The 23917-nt window shown below is 46.2% G+C and overlaps 1 protein-coding gene across 1 annotated transcript in view; it reads right to left on the bottom strand.

Moving 5' to 3' along the window:
• The window catches only part of MTA3 (metastasis associated 1 family member 3), a 213261-nt gene that overhangs the window by 35977 nt on the left and 153367 nt on the right, over positions 1 to 23917 (bottom strand). The window contains exons 11-14 of the mRNA XM_050951856.1: positions 15838 to 15896; positions 5382 to 5506; positions 4119 to 4270; positions 2641 to 2863 (exon numbers count right to left, since the gene is read on the bottom strand). Of these exons, the coding sequence (XP_050807813.1) occupies positions 2641 to 2863; positions 4119 to 4270; positions 5382 to 5506; positions 15838 to 15896 (559 nt within the window). The remainder of the gene's footprint in view (positions 1 to 2640; positions 2864 to 4118; positions 4271 to 5381; positions 5507 to 15837; positions 15897 to 23917) is intronic.

Here is a 23917-nt window from a genome sequence, read left to right on the forward strand (position 1 = left end):
CATATTTAGCTTGTGGTCCACTATAACCCCTAGATCCCTTTCTGCCGTACTCCTTCCTAGACATTCTCTTCCCATTTTGTATGTGTGAAACTGATTTTTCCTTCCTAAGTGGAGCACTTTGCATTTTTCTTTGTTAAACTTCATCCTGTTTACCTCAGACCATTTCACCAATTTGTCCAAATCATTTTGAATTATGACCCTGTCCTCCAAAGCAGCTGCAATCCCTCCCAGTTTGGTATCATCTGGAAACTTAATAAGCATACTTTCTATGCCAATATCTAAGTCATTGATGAAGATATTGAACAGAGCCAGTCCCAAAACAGACCCCTGCAGAACCCCACTTGTTATACCTTTCCAGTAGGATTGGAAACCATTAATAACTACTCTCTGAGTATGGTTATCCAGCCAGTTATGCATCCACCTTTCAGTAGCCCCATCTAAATTGTATTTGCCTAGTTTATCAATAAGAATAATGTGAGACTGTATCAAATGCCTTACTAAAGTCTAGGTATACCACATCCACCGCTTCTCCCTTATCTACAAGACTCGTTATCCTATCAAAGAAAGCTATCAGATTGGTTTGACACGATTTGTTCTTTACAAATCCATGCTGGCTATTCCCTATCACCTTACCACCTTCCAAGTGTTTGCAGATGATTTCCTTAATTACTTGCTCCATTATCTTCCCTGGCACAGAAGTTAAACTAACTGGTCTGTAGTTTCCTGGGTTGTTTTTATTTCCCTTTTTATAGATGGGCACTATATTTTCCCTTTTTCAGTCTTCTGGAATCTCTCCCATCTCCTATTATTTTCCAAAGATAATAGCTAGAGGCTCACATACCTCCTCTACTAGCTCCTTGAGTATTCTAGGATGCATTTCATCAGGCCCTGGTGACTTGCAGGCATCCATCTTTTCTAAGTGATTTTAACTTGTTTTTTTTTTTATTTTATCTTCTAAACCTACCCCCTTCCCATTAGCATTCACTATGTTAGGCATATGTTTGCTATAATCTGTATTAAGGATAACAAATTTAAACACATTTCAGCCTTCATCTGCCTCTCCTACCATAATGGAAGCACAGAGCTAAATCTTTCTTGCTTTAATTACACAATGGATGCATTATTCTCCTCTTAAAATGTTTTTAATTCTATTGACTTTAGTGGAGTGGCTCCTTATTTACACCAGTTTAAGGAAAAGAAGAATCAGGCCCAATGAGACTTGCATGAATAAAGCAAACAGAATTTGTTGCTTAGGCTGAATCATGCAAACACTTATCCAGGTGAGTAACTTTACTCCCAGGAGCAGTATTATCAAGTTATGGATGTTTGCACAGTTGGATCCTGTTGGAGTGTAGGCGATGGAGAGGAAGTGAAAATAATCCAAGAATTGATTTAAACCCATGATTTCTTTATCATGAAGAATAATACATTAACATCCCAATGTAAAACCCTAGTGGAAAATTATTCCTTACTTTTGCCTTAATCCAGTAACTATACTTATAAAATCAGTTCTAATTCTCAAAAATTTTATCTTCAATAATAACGTAAGTAACAATGTCCCAGCATGGCTGACCTAATCTTGTTAACTCTTTCTCTGCTAGATCTGATGTTATGTGAGATGATGTGGCAATGCATTCCATACTGATGCACCAAATGCAAGCTTTGAAGATACCGTCCCATGGACGTTGAGAAAGTTAGTCATGTGGTATCTGCATTAAATTATACATTTAAGACATGATCAAAAGCCCAGTGAAGTATCCAATAAGTTCAGTGGATGTTGGACTGGGTTCTAAACACACAGGAGCATACAGAAGCCATTAATTTACTACCTTTTCATTTGTAACATTTCTCAGCCATTTCTCATATTTTCACCTCCAAAAAGCTATTTAAGTTCACTCTGGCTAAATATGCTTTCATTAAGTTACTAATGCAGCAAGGTTCTTTATGTTTTTTGTTTTAAAAGAACACAGCAAAAGCCCCAAAACAGTATGGAAATATGTGTAAAACTAAAATTTAAGAATGGATGAAAAAAGTAAAACTTTGGTTAAACAGTAAGTGTGGCCATCATGATCTTAAAAATATTAAGTGAACAGAAAAGGCACAGATTCTGCTATCCTTATTTATGCGATGAGCAGAACTTTACTCCTTTAAAAGTCCCATTGTAATCAAATTGTGTACAGGTAGCAGAATCTAGCCCTGTATCTTTAGCCGTGAAAAGCAAAAAATAAATGCTTTAAAAGTAAACTCATATTTCACTGTACCTTGTAGGAAATATGGCTTGTGTGTTACAGAACATGAACACCAGTTTCCCATGATATTTGTTGATAGTAGCAAAAACGTTTATGACAGTATGTGGCATAGGTGGATGAGATGACGATGCTCTTTCTTAATCCATTTGCAATACCCCCTTTTCAATTCCCATTTCTTTCATAAAACTAGCTTGAAATCTTTCCTCAACAGATAGCCTTTGTCTAAATTTGTTGGTGATGCACTGAACAAATGTAAACTTAGATCATGGGGAGAAAAAATAAAACAAAGGAGTTGTAGACAAGAAATGTTTATTGAAAAAGAAAATAAAATGAAAGACAGAAAATGGTTGGAAGCACAGCACATTAAGCTAGGAATTTAAAAACATCTTACATTCTGCCCTAATGGCAGCACAGTTAATAGGGACAAAGGGACGTCTTGCTGCCTGCCGCAACCGGAGCGTATTTTTGCAGACCTGACGGGCAAGTTTTGTCAAACACGTCGTGTGAAGGAAGAAAGCTTGGCGCGTTTTCACCGAAGACTTTGGACTACCAGTGTTACGGACTGGTGTACCCTGCGTAGCCTGGCGTGACATATGAGTTCTAATATGGGGATCCTGTAAAAAATCATAAAATACACACAACTAAAATGCAACAAAAACAACCACAACAGTCTCAAACAGCTACCAAAAATCCCATTACCAATGGTGAAATATAACAAGAGACATCTAAGATTCTTTAGTAAAATGACCAAAATTGAAAGAGAAATGAAGAAATTAGCATTTTCCTACACAATTGAAGAAGAAATATTGTAGGTCATTTCCCCTGTATTTATGCATCAGAAATAACCACGCAGAATTCACCCAAAGTTTGGAGAAGTCCAGAGGACTAACCATAGGAATATGTAATGCCATATAAAAAGATTTGAGTTTTGGCATTTTAAAGATACCAACACCATCTGATTGATAAGGTGACACTGGTCACCCACCAGAGATGCACGAAGGACATTTTTTTATTTAGGATCCCAGTCACAAGGAAAGTTGAAGGGTGAAATTCACCTCTGCAGAAAGACAGCTCAAGGCCTATGCACCACTTATTAAAGACTTCAAAATTAGGCTTCCATAATGCATAAATCTTGTGCTGGATCTCTGCTGAGATGTGACTTTCACTCAGGGTCCACTGAGTACAGTGGGACGGATTTTGCAAGGGATTAACTTTATATAAAGGAGTAAATGTTTGCTGCCCTGGCAGGACTGGCGCTAGAGTTTTTCGCGCCCTAGGCGCACGGCCATTTCGCCGCCCCGTGCGCCGCTCCCGCGGCTCCAGTGGAGCTGCCGCAGCCATTTCTGCGGAAGGTCCGTTGGTCCGCGGCTCCGGTGGAGCTGCCGCAGCCGTGCCTGCGGGAGGTCCACCAGAGCCGCGCGGGACCAGCGGACCGTCCGCAGGCACGCCTGCGGCAGCTCCACCGGAGCCGCAGACCAACGGACCCTCCGCAGACACGACTGCGGTGGTTCCACTGGAGCCGCCTGCCGCCTCTCTCCCCCCCTTGCCGCAAAATGCTGCCCCCCGAAAATCCTGGCGCCCTAGGCGATTGCCTAGTTCGCCTCAATGGAAGCGCCGGCCCTGTGCCCTGGTCCTTTAGATTGTAAAACATATGGGCCAGTAAAACACTATGTCTCACTCTATGCTTTGTAAAGCACTGAGCACAGTCAAATCTGAAATAAATATTAATAACTCAATACCACAAAGAGTATAAAATGTTCAGTTTCTCAGCAGAGGCTCAAGAAACATTACATACCACATTTTAAATCACAGTAACTTCTGAGAAATGTGTCACATTTATATCAGAAACATCTGCCTACATAATCCTACCTCTGTGGTTTGACAGGGAGATAGTTTCTCTTCTTCTGTCTGAGTTGGCATTTTCAGGCCACCATATTTCTTCCAATAAATCCAGCAAGATGCACACAATCTACACTGCATGTTAGGGGGACCCCAAGAATACCACTGATGAGACTGTGTGGCTAAGGATGAGAAAAAAATACAGCTGAATTGCTATATGTTGCATTACATATAATAAATTCAAAAACAGTAGCTGCTATTACTATTCCTCAAGAGCATTATTAAAAGAAGTACTACAAATTTATCAGAGTGAAAAACAGAACTTATTTTAAGGTGATTTAGAGGTCTTTTAAACCAATTTAAAAAAAATATAGAAAAATACATCAATTTCCCTATCACTTTTGAACTTGGGATCCCTTAACATTAGAAAAAGACTAATTTATTTCCTATGTTTTCAATGAAGTAAAAGAAAACAATGCCATTGAACCCAGAACAGGTCAAAAGGTTTGTTTTTTTAATGTATCATACAAAACTACTGTTTATGGAACTGATCCCAGCCCCCATTAAGTCTACTTTTGAGTACACCTAAAACTGGCCTAAACAAAGAGCTTTGCACAGAGGAATCTCCCAACTGGAAGACAGTCAACCATATATTTAGTTTTGCTTTCTGTATGAAATATTGTTAAAATTGCATTTGGTGTTCATGACAGAGAGGTCAACAGCGAGGACACTTTTTATATAAGCTTAGTCACAACTCTAAAGATATATCTCATGTCTTTTTAAGTCCTTGACCTCTTTTGAGCTGAGATCATCATCTGTGTCAAATTTTATCATATTCTCTCTCATTTGCGTCAAGTCCTGTGGTGAGGTTTGCTATGTAGAAAAGTCCACTAGGGACCTTCCTAAACTCATAAAATGCATTTGCACTTGTGACAAAAGTCAGGATTTGAATACAGATCTCCAAAGATAAAACATCACTGTACCAACTCCAGCACATTACCCTGATTCCAGCTCCCTAACCATACAACTATTACAGTTTTTAAATAGGTCTAAAAATATTGAAGTTAATTTATTACAGTGGAGTGGTTCTGATTTAAGAGTTAAATATGCAGCATTTCTCAATTCTAACTATCAAAAAGAAATCAAACTACACTTTGCTTGGAATGTGGTAACAGATTCAACAAATATATTTGTTTTATCCAAGGGTGCAAATTTGCACTGGCAAAAACTGCCTCAAAAACGTTCAAATGACATCTGCACTCTTAACACTCGCACAAAAAAAATCTTACTGACCATAGCAACTTTCACAAGCCCGTCCCATTAATGAGGTCTGTGTCTGATAAGATGCTCCCATAGCTCCATTCACTGCACCTGGTTTCCCGTTGATGCTGGATAGTTGATTGGGATTTGGTTTGTTGCTTTAAATAAAATAAAAAGTAATCTCTCAGAAAATATTTTAATAACCAGTTAATTAACATGAGCAAGATTTCATTCTGTGTTTCTGGTTTATAAACTACACCATCTGTAACAAATTCTTCTGAGGAACAAAATTTATTTCTGTGTTTCTCTAATAAATTGTTTAGCTTACAGACAAAAAGAAGTTTATATAAACAGTTGATGAAAGGCTTTGCAAGACTAAGGTCTAAATGTAAAAAGCTGGAACACAGGTCATCACTGAGTTTTATATTAGTACATTCAGCCTCCCCCCATCACATGATGCTTTGGAGATAGCCCACTGCACAGAAAACAAAGATGTTTTTCTTGAAAAACAAAATCAATTTTCACACATCAAGACAAGGCTGTGCTGAAAAAAATGGTGAATTCTCTACGGGACAAATGTGTGAAGATTTATAACCTGTAACAGTGATACATTTCACATGACCGCATTCCTGAATTATCAGCAAAAATCTGTTTTTGCTAGAAATGAAAGAGACATTGGCTCTCAATATCTTTGATGATTAACTTGCTCTCCCAACTGCCTGTAGTAGCTGAAGAAGCAGGGGATGGTAGAGATGGACCTTTCCTTTCTTCCAGTAGCAGAAGGTTCTTTGCCGAGTGCCTCTGCTCTTTTCTTTAAACCTTGTGCTGCTTGGGGACTTCCCAATAACTGTAGTCTCCATTGCACAGTGGACCTCTAAAGCACCAGAAAGCACAACACTTGAACATACAGAGACAACCCTAAAGCAGTACTGAGTTTAAAAAGTGGATTCTAATAGACAGGGTCCAAAAATGTCTGGTCTGTGTAAAATAATATTGAGATATGGAGTGGGTAGGGAAGTAAATGTGGGCTTGTTTGGAGAAGACCAATTTACCATCTAATTTACATAAGAGCACATGGGGATTTGTTATTATTTTCCTGATGAAAAGGTAGTATACAAGAACTAGGTAGCATTATTATTATTGAACCAGTCTGCCCAGCTTTCATTTTTACATGAGAAAATTTTCATGTAAATGGATAGCCTGGCAGAGACCTACTTGCCAAAGCAGAAATAAAATTCTCTCTCTCGGTCAACATATTATTGTACTAAGAAAAAGTACAAAATGTTCACACAGAAAAAAATATTAATGCACATACCAAATGCTAAACTCAAAAAAAGGACAATTTAAAAATAAAACAGAAAGCTATTGTTTGTAGGGTGTAACTTTGCTAGTTCCCAGATATGAGAGAGATAAGATGGATGAGGTAATAGTTCGTTAAAAGAGACAAGCTTCTGAGCTACACAGATCTCTTCTTCAGATCTGGAAAGTTACTCCCAGAGTCACAGCTGAACACCAGATGGAACAGAGTCACAAAATAATTACTCCATATCTGACCTCTCAGCCCTCATCCTCAAAGGAAACCTGCACAGCACTTTTAAAAGACAACCCTAGGAGCTTAAATTCATAACTTTGCTAAGCTCTTAAAATCATGGACTCAACAGAGACACTGGTTTTGTGTCTCAAAACAACAATCTGTAACTCACTAACCCTCCTTTGTCCTATGACGGCAAAAGGGGAGACTCATGGGTATGGCACAAAGGGTCAGTGCCCCTTCAGCAGCCAACCCAGGTGGGGAAAGGAAGGAGCGGGGCCAGAGCCGGAAGGGAAGAGGCAGGGCTAGAGCCTCTTCCAGCCATGCTACCTGGGACGATGCCCAGTGCAGTGCAGAAGCTGACTGGGAGAGTGCCTGGCTGCGGCTCAGCTTCTGGGGACAGGAGCCAACTCTGAGCATGCAGGGGAGGGCGGGGAAGACTCTGGCTTGCTCAGCCGCTGTCCCCAGAAGCTGAGCCTGGGTGGGCTGTAACCAGGCACTCTCCCAGGCAGCTGCATCGGGCAGCGTTCGGGAGAGGCTCCGGGGCCACAGCCAAATATGCTGGGAGAGCCAGCCCAGCGGGAGGACAGAGCTCCCTCCTCCCCTCAAGGTAATGTAGGATGGGGAGGGGACAGGTAGATTGCAGAGGGTCCAGGCTGGGAGTGGGGTGGGGAGGAGTTGTGTGCCCTCCCCTTTAACTGGTACCCCCTTTGTGTGCCTCCCATGAGTCACCGATTCCAGCTTGTATTTAGTTGTGACATTCTGATTACTTTCCCCGGACCTGGAGAAGAGCTCTGTATAGCTCAAAAGCTTGTCTCTTTCAGCAACAGAAGTTGGTCCAATAAAAAATATTACATCCCCACCTTGTCTGAAATAAAAAGGATGCTATTCTAACCAGGAAGTACATTTCTTAAGGAGTGAAAGTGTCATTACATGAGCAACCTTTTATTAGTTTAAAGTAAATTTGCTGAGACGAAGGGAATGAAGCAAAGAAATGTAGGCCTTGGTTTAGTAGTTCTTAGTTCAAGCAATATTCCCACTGATTTCAACACGTGCTTTTCCTGAGTAAAGACTGAAGGATTAGTGTTAGTGTGTTGGATCTCACATACCCTCTCAGCACCAAACTACTACTGAAGTCACTGGAAAAAGCTTAGAGTGGTTGGATCTGGCAACAACCTCCCATGTACTAGAGGAGCTATATGGGACCAGCATATCCCACAAACCAGGCAAAAGTACTATAGCTATCTCATATTTATCCACTTTGGTGTTCCTGCAGCTTCCTCTGATATACTGGTTACTGGCCACTGTCAGAAACCAATCCTATGTCTGATCCAGTATGACAGTTCCCATGAGGGAACACTGTCTACTTCCCCTTAGGGTCAATACTCACCTGCAGTGCAAAAGGGCTCAAAGCCACACATCCAAGGTGCAACCTACACCTCTCTGTATTGAATTCAGTAAACATGCTGCAAGGATGTTGAATGTGAAAGCATTATATAAGTGCTATTTATTATTTTTATTATTTACCTGCCACAACCACCAACATAGGTAAAATAATTGTGCTAAGAATACTAAGTGTTGATGATTGCGCACGCATATGATTATTCCCAGAATACTACTCTGACTTTAGGATGTCACAAATTATCCATCATCCAAAATTATTAACATCTATTTTTTAAAAAATATTTTATTAGTACTGGTTTGGGGTTTAAATAACACTCACTGAGACATTTTCAAAAGGTTGGATTCACTAAAAGCTAAAATCTATTGCAGTCTATCCATTGCCTTCCACTATTAAATCTGTCTACGAAGAGAGTTTGCATGAAAGACACTATATAAAATGGAATTGTAATGTATGTAGTTTACACAGGACTCTACAGAGGTCACACTTTTTTCAGATATTCTGTTCTCTGCACGTGTGCAGAATTACCATTTATGTCAATAGGAAATCAGAACATGGTGTAGAGCTTAAAGGAGAATTTTGCCCCTAATCCTTGCTAGTCCCATAACCCTGAGGAAAAAGACAGTTACTCACCTTTGTAACTGTTGTTCTTCGAGATGTGTTGCTCGTATCCATTTCAATTAGGTGTGCGTGCGCCGTGTGCACGTTCGTCGGAAGATTTTTACCCTAGCAACACCCGGTGGGTCGGCGGAGCGCCCCCTGGCGTGGCGCCGCTATGGCACCGGATATATACCCCTGTTGACCTGTCCACGCCTCAGTTCCTTCTTGCCGGCTACTCTGACTGTGGGGAAGGAGGGCGGGTTTTGGAATGGATATGAGCAACACATCTCGAAGAACAACAGTTACAAAGGTGAGTAACCGTTTTTTCTTCTTCGAGTGCTTGCTCATATCCATTCCAGTTAGGTGAATCCCAAAGGTTACCTAGGCGGTGGGGTCGGAGTGAGAAACTGCAGAATGCAAGACTGCTAAGCCGAAGGTTGCATCGTCTCTGGATTGTTAGACCAGGGCATAATGGGAGGTAAAAGTGTGTACCGAAGACCATGTAGCTGCTCGGCATATCTCCTGAATAGGCACTCGAGCTAAAAAGGTGGCCGACAAGGCCTGAGCCCTGGTCGAATGTGTGGTAATACGACCCGGAGAGGCGTTGAGTTAGATCGTAGCATACCTGAATGCACGCTGTTACCCAGGACGAAATCCTCTGGGTAGAGACGGCCTGGCCTTTCATCCGGTCCGCCATTGCAACAAAGAGTTGGGGCGTTTTGCAGAAGGGCCTCGTATGGTCAATATAGAAGGCGAGCACTCTATGGACGTCAAGCGAATGTAACTTCTGCTCTGTACGTGATGCATGTGGTTTGGGGAAGAAGACTGGGAGGAATATGTCCTGGTTGAGATGAAAGGCCAAGACTACTTTAGGGAGGAATGCTGGATGTGGGCGTAGCTGCACCTTGTCCTTGTGGAACACCGTGTATGGTGGGTCCACCATCAGAGCCCGAAGTTCAGAGACTCTCTTAGCCGATGTAATGGCTACCAGGGAGGCAGTCTTCCATGACAAATATAAGAGCGAGCAGGTTGCCAATGGCTCGAATGGGGGGGACGTAAGTTTTGTTAGAACTAAATTGAGGTCCCAGGAAGGAAATAGGAGGTGTCGCAAAAGAGGAAATAGATGCTCCAGGCCTTTGAGGAACCTCGAAACCATAGGGTGGGAGAAGACGGAGTAAACGCCTTCGCCGGGGTGGAAAGTAGAGATAGCTGCTAAGTGTACTCGCAAGGATGAGATCGCGAGGCCCTGTTGTTTGAGATGCCACAGGTATCCAAAATAGGAGGATGGAAACCTCCGTAGGTGCAACATCCCGCGTGTGACACTAGCAGGAGAACCGTTTCCACTTGGCTAAGTAAGTAGACCGAGTAAAAGGTTTCCTGCTACCCAGGAGTATCTCTTGTACTGGGGCAGAGCAGCGTAATTCCAATCGGGTTAACCATGCAGGAGCCACGCTGTCACGTGGAGGGATTGCAGGTCTGGGTGGAGAAGCCTGCCGTGGTCCTGCGTTATCAGGTCCTGATGGAGGGGCAGGAGGATTGGGTCGGCTATCGAGTGGTCCAGTAAAGTGGTGTACCAGTGTTGCCGGGGCCACGCAGGGGCTATCAAAATCAGTTGAGCCCTGTCCCTGTGAAGCTTTACGAGAACCCTGTGCACCATCGGGAAGGGTGGAAAGGCGTAAAGCAGGTGGTTCGCCCAAGAGATTAGGAAGGCGTCCGATATTGAGCCCGGGGCAAGACCCTGAAAGGAGCAGAACCTCTGACACTTCCGGTTGTTGCGGGAAGTGAACAGGTCTATGTGGGGAAAGCCCTACTTCTGGAAGATGCAGTGAACAATGTCCAGGCGAAACGACCACTCATGGGCGAGAAAGGATCTGCTGAGATGGTCTGCCAGAGTATTCCGGACTCCTGGGAGGAAGGACGCTACAAGGTCTATAGAGTGGGCTATACAAAATTCCCACAGTTGGATCGCCTCCTGACAAAGGGGGGAGGATCGAGTCCCGCCCTGCTTGTTGACGTAGTGCATTGCTGTTGTGTTGTCCGTAAGCACTAGAATACAACGGCCCTGTAGATGATGTTGGAACATCTGGCAGGCGAGGCGGACTGCTCTCAGCTCCCGGACATTTATGTGCAAGGACAGCTCTTGAGCTGACCAGAGGCCTTCCATGCGGCGATGGCCTAGGTGTGCCCCCTAGCCAAGAGACGAGGTGTCCGTTCTTAGGGACACTGAGGGTTGTCTCGGTTGGAAGGGCATCCCTGCGCACACCAAGGAAGGCGTTAGTCACCAGTTGAGGGAGCCTGAGATGGCTTGAGGAACGGTGACTACCACGTCTATGGAGTCCCTGCCTGGGCGGTAAATTGAGGCAAGCCAGACTTGGAGGGGACGCAGGCGTAGTTTGGCGTGCTTGGTTACAAAAGTGCATGCAGCCATGTGACCGAGAAGGCTGAGGCAGGTACGGGCCGAGGTCGTCGGGAAAGTTTGAAGGCTTTCTATGCCCGAGACTAGCGTCTGAAACCGGGGTGATGGAAGGCAGGCTGTTGCGAGCTTGGAGTCTAGAATGGCCGCAATAAATTCTGTTCTTTGAGTGGGCACTAGAGTAGACTTCTCTAGATTGATCATCAGGCCCAACCGCTCGAATAGGCTCGTGATGGCGGCCATATCCCTGGTGACTTGGGCCAGTCAGTTGTCTAGGTAAGGAAAGACGCTTATGCGCCGACGACGGAGAAAGGCAGCCACTACCACCATGCACTTTGTAAACACGCGTGGGGCGGTGGAGAGGCCAAACGGAAGGACTGCAAATTGAAAATGCTGGTGGTGCACCATAAACCGTAGGTACCGTCTGTGTGGAGGGTAAATTGAGATGTGAAAGTATGCATCCTTCATGTCGAGAGCAGCGTACCAGTCTCTGGGATCCAAGGATAGGATGATGGTCCCCAGTGACACCATGCGGAACTTCAACTTCTTCAGAAAGACGTTGAGACCGCGCAGGTCTAGGATGGGACGGAGACCTCCTTTTGCTTTGGAAATTAGGAAATATCGGGAGTAAAATCCCTTGCCCCTGAACTCCTCCGGCACCTCCTCTATAGCTCCGATTGAGAGGAGCGTGCGAACCTCCTGCCAGAGGAATTGCTCGTGAGAGGGGTCCCTGAAGAGGGACGGGGCGGGCGGGTGGGAGGGAGGGGGCGAAACAAATTGAAGGCAGTATCCAAATTCCACCGTGCGTAGGACCCAACGGTCTGAGGTTAATTGGGCCCAAGCAGGGAGGAAGGAGGAAAGGCGGTTGGAGAACTGAAGAGGATCCTGGGAAAGGACTGGTGCTCTGCTCTCGGGCGCACCTTCAAAAGTTCGATTTTGGTCCCGCTGATGGTTTGGCGGGAGCTTTATTCTGGCCGCCTTGGGAACCCGATAGTCTCCTGCGGTTCCTGCGACCACGCCTCCTGCTAAAGTCTTGTCGTGGCCTGGGCGGGGGATAAGGGCGCTGAGGCTGGGTATGGAAGGACTGTCTTTGGGTTTGCGGAGTATGCATCCTGAGGGAACGCATTATGACTCGATTGTCTTTGAGACTCTGGAGTCTAGGGTCCGTTTTCTGAGAGAAAAGGCCCTGTCCCTCAAATGGAAGGTCCTGAATAGTGTGTTGCAGTTCGGGAGGTAGACCCGATACCTGCAACCACGATATTCTCCTCATTGTAATGTCCGAGGCCACTGTTCTGGTCTCCGAATAAGCAGCGTCGAGAGAGGCCTGCAGGGAAGTCCGTGCCACTTTTTTCCCCTCCTCCAGAAGGGCTTGGAATTCTGGGCGGGAGTCCTGTGGGAATAGTTCAGCGAATTTACCCACCGAGTGCCAGCTGTTATAATTGTATCTGCTGAGGAGGACCTGTTGGTTGGCCACTCGCAGTTGGAGGCCTCCGGCAGAGTAGACTTTATGCCCCAATAGATCCATCCTTTTAGCCTCCCGCGATTTTGGGGCAGGAGCTTGCTGGCCATGGCGCTCTCTCTCATTCACAGATTGAACGACCAGAGAGCATGGCGGAGGATGGGTATATAAATATTCGTACCCTTTAGAGGGTACCATGTACTTCCTTTCCACGCCTCTGGCCATAGGAGGAATAGACGCCGGAGATTGCCAAATGGTGTCTGCTTTGGCTTGGATAGACCAGATGAATGGCAAAGCCATGCGAGTTGGCGCATCTGCCGACAATATGTCTATGACCGGGTCTTCCACCTCCGGGACCTCCTCCACCCGGAGGTTGATATTTAAGGCGACTCACCTTAGAAGGTCCTGGTGGGCTCAGAGGTCAATCGGGGGCGGGCCCGATGAGGTGGTACCAGCCACTGCCTCGTCTGGTGATGAGGAGGACATCTGGCATGACTGGATCATGCAGTGACTCCTGTTCTTGAGGAACATCAGGGTCCGGGAACACCTGAGGGTCCGGCGCCAGAGCCGAGTCGTCTGTACCCACTGGAGGAGGGCGGCTAACAGTGGCCTCTGGTGCTCGGTGTTCCGACGGGACGGAACGAGATGGTACTGTAGGCTCGCCTTGGGCCTGATGATATGCCCAAGGCGTCCAGAAGGACCACTGAGGCGCTTGTTCCGTGCCCTGAGCCTCCTGAAGGAGACGGCTCTGCGGGTCTGAATCACCATACACGGCGCTGTCAGCGTGTGAAGACTCAGATGGATGCCGTGATGGCCATGGCGGAGCAGAGTGCACGTGAGGAGGGGCCCCGTGCGCAGGGTATCGTATGTCGTGCCGTGCCGGAGAGCGGTAACGGGAGTCGTACCGGTGCTGAGAAGTTGACCGGGACCTGCAACCAGCGCGGTGCCGGGAGGTCGACCGGGATCGTGAAGCTCGGTGGTGAGAGCGGCTGCGGCGAGAACGGTGCCAGGAGCTGGACCACCGTCTGGAGTACCGGTCCGGAGAGCGGGATCTTGAGCGGTGCCACGAGTACGACCGGTACCGAGAAGGGGACCGGTACTGGGACTGCGAGCGGCGCCTGGACCGGGACTGGCGGCGAGATCGGGAATGCTGGTGAGACCTCGACCTCGATTCGTGCCTGCCTGCGGCGTCGATGGAAGGTGGCCTGACCAGGGCCGGCTTCCCCGCTGACGCAACAACCCGCACTGGCGGTGCCGGGGGTTGAGGGAGGGTGGGCTCCGTTAGAGCAGTGAGTTCCCTCGCCGTTGAAAAGGTGTCTGGCATGGTGGGAACGAGAAGCTCTACCGAGGCATGGGCTGGGGAGCTGTCATGCACCGGACTCGACGGCTCTTGCATGGCTGGAATCAACGGTGCCGAGATCGCCGGTGCCGTGGCAGTTGTTGGTGCCAGGCGACTCGGTTTTGGCTGATGCTCTGACTGCGGCACAGGTTTTGGAGCCGCAGGAACCTTGGCCTTCTTGGCACGTGGGGAGAGGGAGCGGTGCCAGGCTGTCTTCTGTGCTGGTGACAGCTGGTGCCAGGGCATCTTGGCGATGCCAGCGCTCTCCGGTGCCGACGAGGCACTTCTCCCCGGCGCGGACTGTGCTGCACTCGGTGCTGAGGCTGGAAGAGTGAGGGCCGCCTCCATTAGGAGCTGCTTAAGGCGAAAGTCTCGCTCCTTTTTTGTCCGCGGCTTAAATGATTTGCAAATCCGGCACTTATCTGTGAGATGGGATTCCCCCAGGCACTTTAGGTAGGAGTCGTGGGGGTCTCCTGTTGGCACCGGCCGGCAGCAGGCCGAGCACGGTTTGAAGCCCGGTGAACCAGGCATGGGCCTGGGCACCGGGAGAGGGGAAGGGGCTAATCCCCAACCCTCTAAGTATATACACTAACTACATTAATAAAGGTTAATAAAGTATAAACTACAACTATAACTATACAACTATATATACAATAAGTACTAGAACGGTGAATAGCTAGTGAAGTGGAGATCAGCTAAGCCGCACTCCACTGTTCCAACGACCGACACGGGTGGTAAGAAGGAACTGAGGAGCGGACAGGTTGGCAGGGGTATATATTCAGTGCCATAGCGGCACCATGCCAGGGGGTGCCCCACCGACCCGCCGAGTGTTGCTAGGGTAAAATTCTTCCGACGAATGTGCACGCAGCGCGCGCACACCTAATTGGAATGGATATGAGCAAGCACTCGAAGAAGAATCATTAATGTGAAAGACATGGATTATTGCTCATTCCCATAAACCACGTTTACAAAAACAGATCTTTAGCATTACATTTAAATCCAAAAAGCTAAATAACTAAAAACATTATGAGGACAAAACACAAACATCAAAGATTTTGTTAACAGGGCTTAGTTCACAGAGAAGGGATTTAGAGCTGTCCATAGCCTTATTATTTAAGGTCATAATGTGTTTCTTCTCTTATCACCTAATTGGTTTAAGAATATACTGTAAACTATAATTGTAAGGTAAAAGTATGTGGTTTAACAAACAATTGCTTAGACTTTGAAATGTTGCATTTATTCACATATATAACTGCACCCTAGAGAGATTCTAAAGAGATTACTTGGCAAAAGCTGCTTTATAAATGGCAACAAGGGCACATTATGTATATTACCAATCCACACAGCATTTTAACCAGTCTAGTTCTCTTTGGTTTTACTTCTATTTATCTTATTCAAGGAAAATGGTGGACAAGAACAAAGGGATGAATTAAATACAAGGGCCTCACAAAGAGAGTACCATCATCAGTCCTTGCCTTAATCATGCTGAGTGTGTTACAGGGATCCACAATCAAAATCTTCTGTAAATAATAAGCCGCAGGAGGATCAAAATCTTAGTATCTATCAAGTTACTGTAATATATTTGTTTTATCTAGCACATCTTACATATATCCAGGGCATTAATCAAGTCAGGTCTATTTTCTTTCATTTTTACTGGTATTCTGACAATGGGAGGTGCATTTTTTTATCTATATATTATGTCTCATCAATCAAAGTGACAAAGTATAAACACCTGCTATACTTACTAGGTTGGGATGTACACTTGTTTCAATTTACTTTCTGCTTCAGCTGCCTTCAGACGTTTCTAATTGAAAAAACAATATATTTTTAATACACTATTAATTTTTGATCACTGCAAACAAAATATTTAAAGACAACTTCCACTTAGCTTTTGTGAGATCACAAAGGCCTTGAAATTAATTGTAGACCCTAATAACGCACAACAAACATCACTGCAATTCTTTACTATTTTTAAAGCATAGTATATTCCACTCAATAAAAAATTCACAAACACCAACCAAAATATTACAGCACATCTAATTTTATAATACTGAAAAAAAGAGAGAGAGAGCGTGCATGCACACATGCAACAGCCAGGAGTCAGCATTTATTTTATAAAATACATCATTCTAGCTCATCTTAGTAGCAGAACATGGGTATGACTACACTACAGAGACAATATCAGCACAGCTACATCACCACAGCTATGCTGGCATAACCCTATATAGCACAGATGCAGCCTACACTGACAGAAGGGGCTTTTCCATTGGTGCAGGAAGACCCCCTCCCCGAACAATGGTACCTACGTCAACAGAAGCATTTTTCTGTCGACAAAGTTGTGTCTACGCTGGGGTTAGGTCAGCATAGATATGTTGGTCTGGAGTGTGTGTTTTTCATGCCCTGGCTGACATAGTAATTCAACCTAACTTTTAAGTGCAGACCAAGCCTAAGAGAAGTACAGAAGAGTACAGGGAACGGAAAATAATGATGAGTGCATGATGACACTACAAATCTACAGTATTTTTGATTGAGCATGTGTTTGTTCAATCTAGACCAAGGCCTCGATTTTCAATTAAGCCTATGGGAGTTAGGCACCTAACTTCTTTAGACTCTTTTGAATGCTCGAGCCCAAGAACATAACAGCAGCATGACAACTTTGTTATTGCTAAAATATTCTGCTGAATTTACTTGGTTATGATTTTGTTTATATTTGCTACGAACACAACTCTCTTAAACTTAGGAATGTGTTGTATAGTCAAACTAGCATTCATCATTTTTTTAGGACTATTTCGCTTATCTTCACAGATATACAGCCAAGACAAGAGCTGTTCAGGGGGCATGTTGGAACATAAATAATCTCTGATGTTATGAGATTTATATTGTAAAAGAAACCCCAGAAATGATAGGATTTATTACTGAAAATTCCACAATATTATGATACAAGACAGCACAACTAAGGTATGGAATCTTGGAAGTTTACAAAAAATACTTGTTATTCCACTCTGCTAAAAGAGCATGTTTTGGAAATCACCAGTTAAATTACATTACATACTGGATGAAATCTGGGCTTCGCAGCAATGAGAATTTTGACATTGACTTCAATGAAGGATTTCATCTGCCTTGTTTTTATATATGGGGAGGTTTAAGACTTTGGCTTTGTTCCTCATAATACATGCAAACAAAACATTGCACATGACCAATTACACATCATAATGCAATACCTGATATAAAATTGTGAATGTGACAAGTACTGAACCCTTTGGTACCATAATATTCTCTAGTTTTTGATCAATCAAGATATAAATGCCCATAACTATGCAAAAAACCACATAGGACACCAATCACAATAGAAGCCAACTGGTGTTTTTAGAGTAAAGTTCAGAAGGGAAACATCCCAGCCACTGTGAGAAATGGTAGGATGAAAGAGCAGTTATTGCAGTACCCTAGCCTGCAGCTGATGTATCCAGTGACTTGCACTATGTGACTGAAAGGATTCAATGAAATCCTTTGTCTCCATATATTACATGTACACATTTAATATCAGAGATTCAAACATATTAAAAGTACCTAGCTCAGGGGTGGGCAAACTTTTTGGAAATTGTATGGTGGGCCATGAATACTCACAAAATTGGGAGTTGGTGTGCAGGTGCAGGTGAGGGCTCTGGCTTGGTGTGCGGGCTCTGGGGTGGGGCTGGAGATAAGGTGTTTGGGGTGCAGGAGAGTGTCCCAGGCTGGGACGAGGGGTTCGGAGGGTGGGAGGGGGATCAGGGCTGGAGCAGGGGGTTGGGACATAGGAGAGGGTCAGGAGTGCAGGCTCTGGGTGGCACGTACCTCAAGCAGCTCCCAGAAGCAGTGGCATGGCCCTCCTCCAGTTCCTATGTGGAGGTGCGGCCAGGCGGCTCTAGGCGTTGCTCCATCCGCAGGCACCGCCCCTGCAGCTCCCAGTGGCTGTGGTTCCCAGCCAATGGGAGCTGCAGGGGCAGCATGCGGAGCCCCCTAGCTGCCCCTATGCATAGGAACTGGAGGGGGGACATGCTGCTCCTTCTGGGAGCCACAGGGAGCGGGGCAAGCTCCCGACCCCTCTCCCCGGTAGGAGCTTGAGGGGCGGATTAAAATGTCTGGAGGGCTGGTCACAGCCCTCGGGCTATAGTTTGCCCACCCCTGACCTAGCTTCTCCTACAATATCTATAAAAAACAAGTTTATACAAGAACTGAGTCTGTTTCTTTTTAAGACTGCCAATTAAATTTCTACAGTAGATAGCAAAAAAGTGACAACATTTGCCAAAGCTCTTTATAAGGAGCCAAACAAGTGGTCACTAAAGATGCAGTGTGTCTACCTGAGCTTTGCAAAAATCCTGCCAGCCAAGAAAATTCATTGTGTAATTTGAACAAAGGACAATGATTACAATTTTCTATAAAGGGCTCTTTGAGGTGACTGACTTTCTAGATTACTAAGTGCAGGAAGGATCTCTAACTGTCATAATGACATTTGAAAACCCAATACAAAACTGGGCACTGCTGACAGGGCTGGCCCTAGACCAAATGGCACCCCAGGCGTCTTTGGCCCCTCCCCTCCACTTGTTAAACCCTTGAATATCTTATTTTTTATTAAATTTGTAGCACATTTCATGACTTTGATGAACAATTTACACCTGTCATATAATATGATAAATTTGCACACCAGGATCTACAAGTCTGTATTTATTCATGTGATATATAAGCAAAAAAGTATAATTTCCTCTAAGTTTATAGAAACTTTTTAATTTAAGAATAACTGAAATGTACTGACATCAATAAATTGAACTGTGCATCAACACTGGGTGGATCAATATTAAATAGTGACAGCTTTAGAACCTTAACCTTAGTTCTTAGTTCAAAAGGTCACTTTTCTCGCCTTTGCCTTCACAAACTGAACAGAAGCTTGGAGCCCTCCACGCCTGGCACTCCAGGTGGTTGCTTGAGTTGCCTGCCCCTAAATCCGGCCCTGACTGCTGACACCAGGTGTGCCCCATGGCTCACTTCCACACCACTTCTGCAAGGTACTCATGGAGTGGAAACAAACTTTGGAGGAGGGGTTCTATGGAGACTGAAACACCCTTTCCTCAGACCTTTCTGCTTATGAGTGACAGTCTTAGACATATCCAGGAATTCAGATACTGCTGCTCCATGGGATAAAGAGATCTGATGTGCAAACACACTGACTTGCTCTTGCAATTGGGGAGGGACTTCCCCCCCTCAAGGAAACACTCCTCCTATTCCTAACTCTCATGGACTGTGGAAGGGCACTGAGACACCCAAGGCAGTGCTCTGGGATATCCTTCCAAGAGGAAGACCTCGCTGTGCCCAGGGCAGAGGGGTAGCAGGAATTGGGCATCATCTACCAGAAAGATCTCTTGTTGTGAGAGGACATACAAGCTCTGTTGCTCAACCATGAAACTCTGTGGCTTCTGGTGGAGAGAAAAAGTGCTATCCCCATACCAGGTAAGAGGTTAGGGAAGGGCAGGGTGATGCTAGCATGGAGGTGGGGACTCCCTCCCCCCTCATACCTTATTGTGTTCTTCTACAGATCTCTGCACTGGCCATGACACCCATATTAGACTGGACAATGTCTACCTAGATAAGTTTGGGGGAAAGGAGGGTCTTCTTTTGGAGTCGCTTCTCAGGAGGAAGGTTTCAAGAGGCAGGCTGTACACAAAGGCCCTGACACAGTTGGCACCAGCTTATTTTATAGATGCTGCAGTGCTTGGTATGATTCTGAACGAACTGCCTCAATCACTAAGGTACTGCACTTCAGCCAGGACCCCACTAAGTACTGTTAGACAGATGTAGCTTGCAGAAAGAGAGTAGGCTGCAGAGAAGAAGGAATGTGCTAGGAGCAAAGTGCTCAGCAAAAGCTAGACCAGATATACTTGTGCCAGAGCTGAGGAGCAGCAGCCCAGCTTCATACTTGGGGTGCATCTTGCAAAAATGGATCCTTACCCAACAATACTTATAGCCTAACTTTCCAGCTGATGTGGCAGTAAGTTAACGTGCTGTGATGAAATGGGGACCCAACATATGGGAACCATGGAAAAGGCCTCCAGCAGCGACAATCGACAGGTAAATGAGTGGCCTTGAGAGATAATTGGGAAATCTTTCAATAAACAAAGTATCTTCATGGTCACTACTGTTCAGAGGGAGCCTATAAACAGGGCTCATGTATTCCACAATTTTGCAGCATTCATCCCTTGCTGTAGAATTACACTCCTAAAATCATGTCTTTCATTAAATAAATGCTCATTCCTTATGGTGCCTGAAATATCTGGATAATGTAAGCACAGTATAACTGCCCAGGCTGGCAAAGCCTGGAAAAATAGCTCTGAAGGTATGAACTGCCCCATTCATCTTAGTCAGGGCCATCTGGATTCCACAACTGTGGTATTTGGCATTTTTCTAAGATACCAGATAATCCAGCATTTTTGCCATTCTCCTGCAGTCAAAAATACATTTTGTTTCATATCTCCCAGTCCAACCATTTCCGCCCATCAGCTGCCTCTTGCTTTTCAGCTTTCCCTACAAAAGCAAGTTAATTGGATTGCAATGTCTGTTCCCTGCACTGTTCTATGGAGACAGGCAGCAGGAGTTTGGTGAAGCATGGCTGAAGTCCACCTTGCAGCCACAGAGCAGTGGGAGTCAAAACATTGGGTAGACTGGAGAACAGGCTGAGGTTCAAAGAGCCATGGACATGAGTTTCTGATGCCTGCTACAAGTTCTGCCCATTCCTGTCACGTGTGGGGAAGAAAGATTGGAGCCAGCCTGCATGGACATTTGTGGTACTTGAGGCCTACAGCGTGCAACCAGGCTGTCTGGAGAGCACAGAAATAAATAATAAATAATAATAAACCTTGAAAATAAATAACAAATAGTAACAAATTTTATATTAATATGCATTTTCTTAGCTTAGCTTTGTATTCATGTGGGGCAATGAAAAGGAACGGCATTTCATTGTGACAGAATTAACAGAAAGGAGAGAGACGAGAATTCATTTTTGACTCAGAGATTCAACTCAGTAGAGTATTATGATTCAGTCAGAAAATCACCACTTAAGAGTAGGATTGTGGGATCAGTGCCATGTCCTTGAATGAAACAGATCCTCTTGGCACTATGCATTGAGAAACTAAGGCATAATCAGCAGCAGATGTCACAGTGGAAACCCTATGACGCTATAGCAAAATAAAATAAAAGTAGATTTTCAAATCCTCTGAACAGAAGGAAGGCCTGAAGAACAGGCTCAGATCGATCTAATTTTCTCATCTCTCTAGGGAGAAGGTAAAGACATTATGAAAACCCTCTCTTTTCAAGGAATGTACTAATTGCAGAATACTGGAAGAAGAATACATTGGTCTTTGATAAACGTCATGGATATTAATTTTATACAATTTCTATACAAAAACAGGTGCGAGACTTAAGACCACATCATAGCTAAGATGATATAGAATGACACAAAAGACGGTTACTCACCTTTGTAACTGTTGTTCTTCGAGATGTGTTGCTCACATCCATTCCAGTTAGGTGTGCGCGCCGCGCGTGCACGTTCGTCGGAAACTTTTTACCCTAGCAACTCCAGTGGGCCGGCAGGTCGCCCCCTGGAGTGGCGCCGCCATGGCGCTCAATATATATCCCTGCCGGCCCACCCGCTCCTCAGTTCCTTCTTGCCGGCTACTCCGACAGTGGGGAAGGAGGGCGGGTGTGGAATGGATGTGAGCAACACATCTCGAAGAACAACAGTTACAAAGGTGAGTAACCGTCTTTTCTTCTTCGAGTGATTGCTCACATCCATTCCAGTTAGGTGAATCCCAAGCCATACCTAGGCGGTGGGGTCGGAGTGAGAAGTCGCGGCATGGAGCACTGCAGATCCGAAGGCCGCGTCCTCTCTTGACTGCTGGACCAGGGCGTAGTGGGAAGCAAAGGTGTGGACCGATGACCAGGTCGCCGCCCGACAGATTTCCTGGATGGGCACACGGGCGAGGAAAGCCAGCGACGACGCCTGCGCCCTGGTAGAATGCGCAGTCACCCGGCCCGTAGGGACGTGGGCCAAGTCATAGCAGGTCCTGATACAGGACGTTACCCAGGAGGATAACCTCTGGGAGGAGATAGGAAGCCCCTTCATGCGGTCCGCTACCGCCACGAAAAGCTGGGGGGATTTGCGGAAGGGCTTGGTCCTCTCCACATAGAACGCGAGAGCCCTACGGACATCAAGCGAGTGGAGCTGCTGCTCCCTGCCTGAGGAGTGAGGTTTCGGGAAAAAAACCGGAAGGAATATCTCTTGGTTGATGTGGAAGGACGAGACTACCTTGGGGAGAAAGGCAGGGTGTGGCCTCAGCTGCACCTTATCTTCGTGGAAGACTGTATACGGGGGGTCTACCACAAGAGCCCGGAGTTCCGACACCCGCCTAGCTGAGGTGATAGCTACTAAAAAGGCAGTCTTCCAAGAGAGATAAAGTAGGGAGCAAGTAGCTAACGGCTCAAAGGGGGGCCCCATGAGCCGAGACAACACCAAGTTAAGATCCCAGGTTGGAGCAGGGAGTCGGACGTTAGGGTATAAACGTTCCAGCCCCTTAAGGAATCTAGACACCGTCGGGTGAGAAAAAACAGAGCGACCATCCCCACCCGGGTGAAAGGTGGAGATAGCTGCCAGGTGGACCCGCAACGACGATATCGCCAGACCCTGTTGTTTGAGGGACCAAACGTAGTCTAAGATATTGGCCACCGAAACTTCCATAGGGCGGAGATCTCTCTCCACGCACCAACAGGAGAAACGCTTCCACTTGGCCGAGTATGTCGCTCTCGTGGAAGGCTTCCTGCTGCCCAAAAGCACCTCCCTCACCGGTGTGGAGCAGCGCAGTTCAGAGCCGGTCAGCCACGCAGGAACCACGCCGCTAGGTGCAGCAACTGCAGGTCCGGGTGACAGAGAGTCCCGTGCTCCTGGGTAATCAGGTCCGGGTGAAGGGGCAGGGGAACTGGGTCGGCTATGGCCAGGTCCAGCAGCATGGGGTACCAATGTTGCCTGGGCCACGCCGGGGCTACCATGATCACGTGAGCCCTGTCCCTGCGCACCTTCAGAAGGACCCTGTGAACCAGAGGAAACGGGGGAAACGCGTAGTACAAGTGGGTCGTCCACAGAATAAGGAAGGCATCCGCTATCGACCCGGGCTCCCTGCCCTGAAAGGAGCAGAACGCCTGGCACTTCTTGTTCCCCCCGGACGCGAAGAGGTCCACACGGGGATAACCCCACCTCTGGAAGATGGAGAGAGCGACGTCCGGGCGAAGGGACCACTCGTGCGATAGGAAGGATCTGCTCAAGCGATCCGCCAGCGTGTTCCGTACTCCGGGGAGGAAGGACGCCGTGAGGTGAATGGAATGGGCTACACAAAAGTCCCAGAGTCGCATCGCCTCGTGACACAGGGGAGAGGATCTGGTGCCGCCCTGCTTGTTGATATAGTACATGGTCGTCGTGTTGTCGGTAAACACCGCGACACAACGACCTCGAAGCTGGTGACAGAACGTTTGACAAGCAAGGCGGACCGCTCTCAACTCCCGCATGTTGATGTGCAACCTCACCTCCTGCGGGGACCACAGGCCCTGCGTTCTCAGGGTTCCCAGGTGGGCCCCCCAGCCGAGATCTGAGGCATCCGTTGTCAGGGACACCGAGGGCTGAGATTGGTGGAAAGGGAGCCCCGCACACACTACGGACTGGTCTAGCCACCAGTCGAGAGAATCTAACACCCCTTGGGGGATCGTGATCAGCATGTCTAGCGGATGCCTTGCCGGCCGGTAATGTTCGAT

The sequence above is a fragment of the Gopherus flavomarginatus genome, chromosome 4, assembly GCF_025201925.1.
Source record: "Gopherus flavomarginatus isolate rGopFla2 chromosome 4, rGopFla2.mat.asm, whole genome shotgun sequence".
Classification (NCBI taxonomy): domain Eukaryota; kingdom Metazoa; phylum Chordata; order Testudines; family Testudinidae; genus Gopherus; species Gopherus flavomarginatus.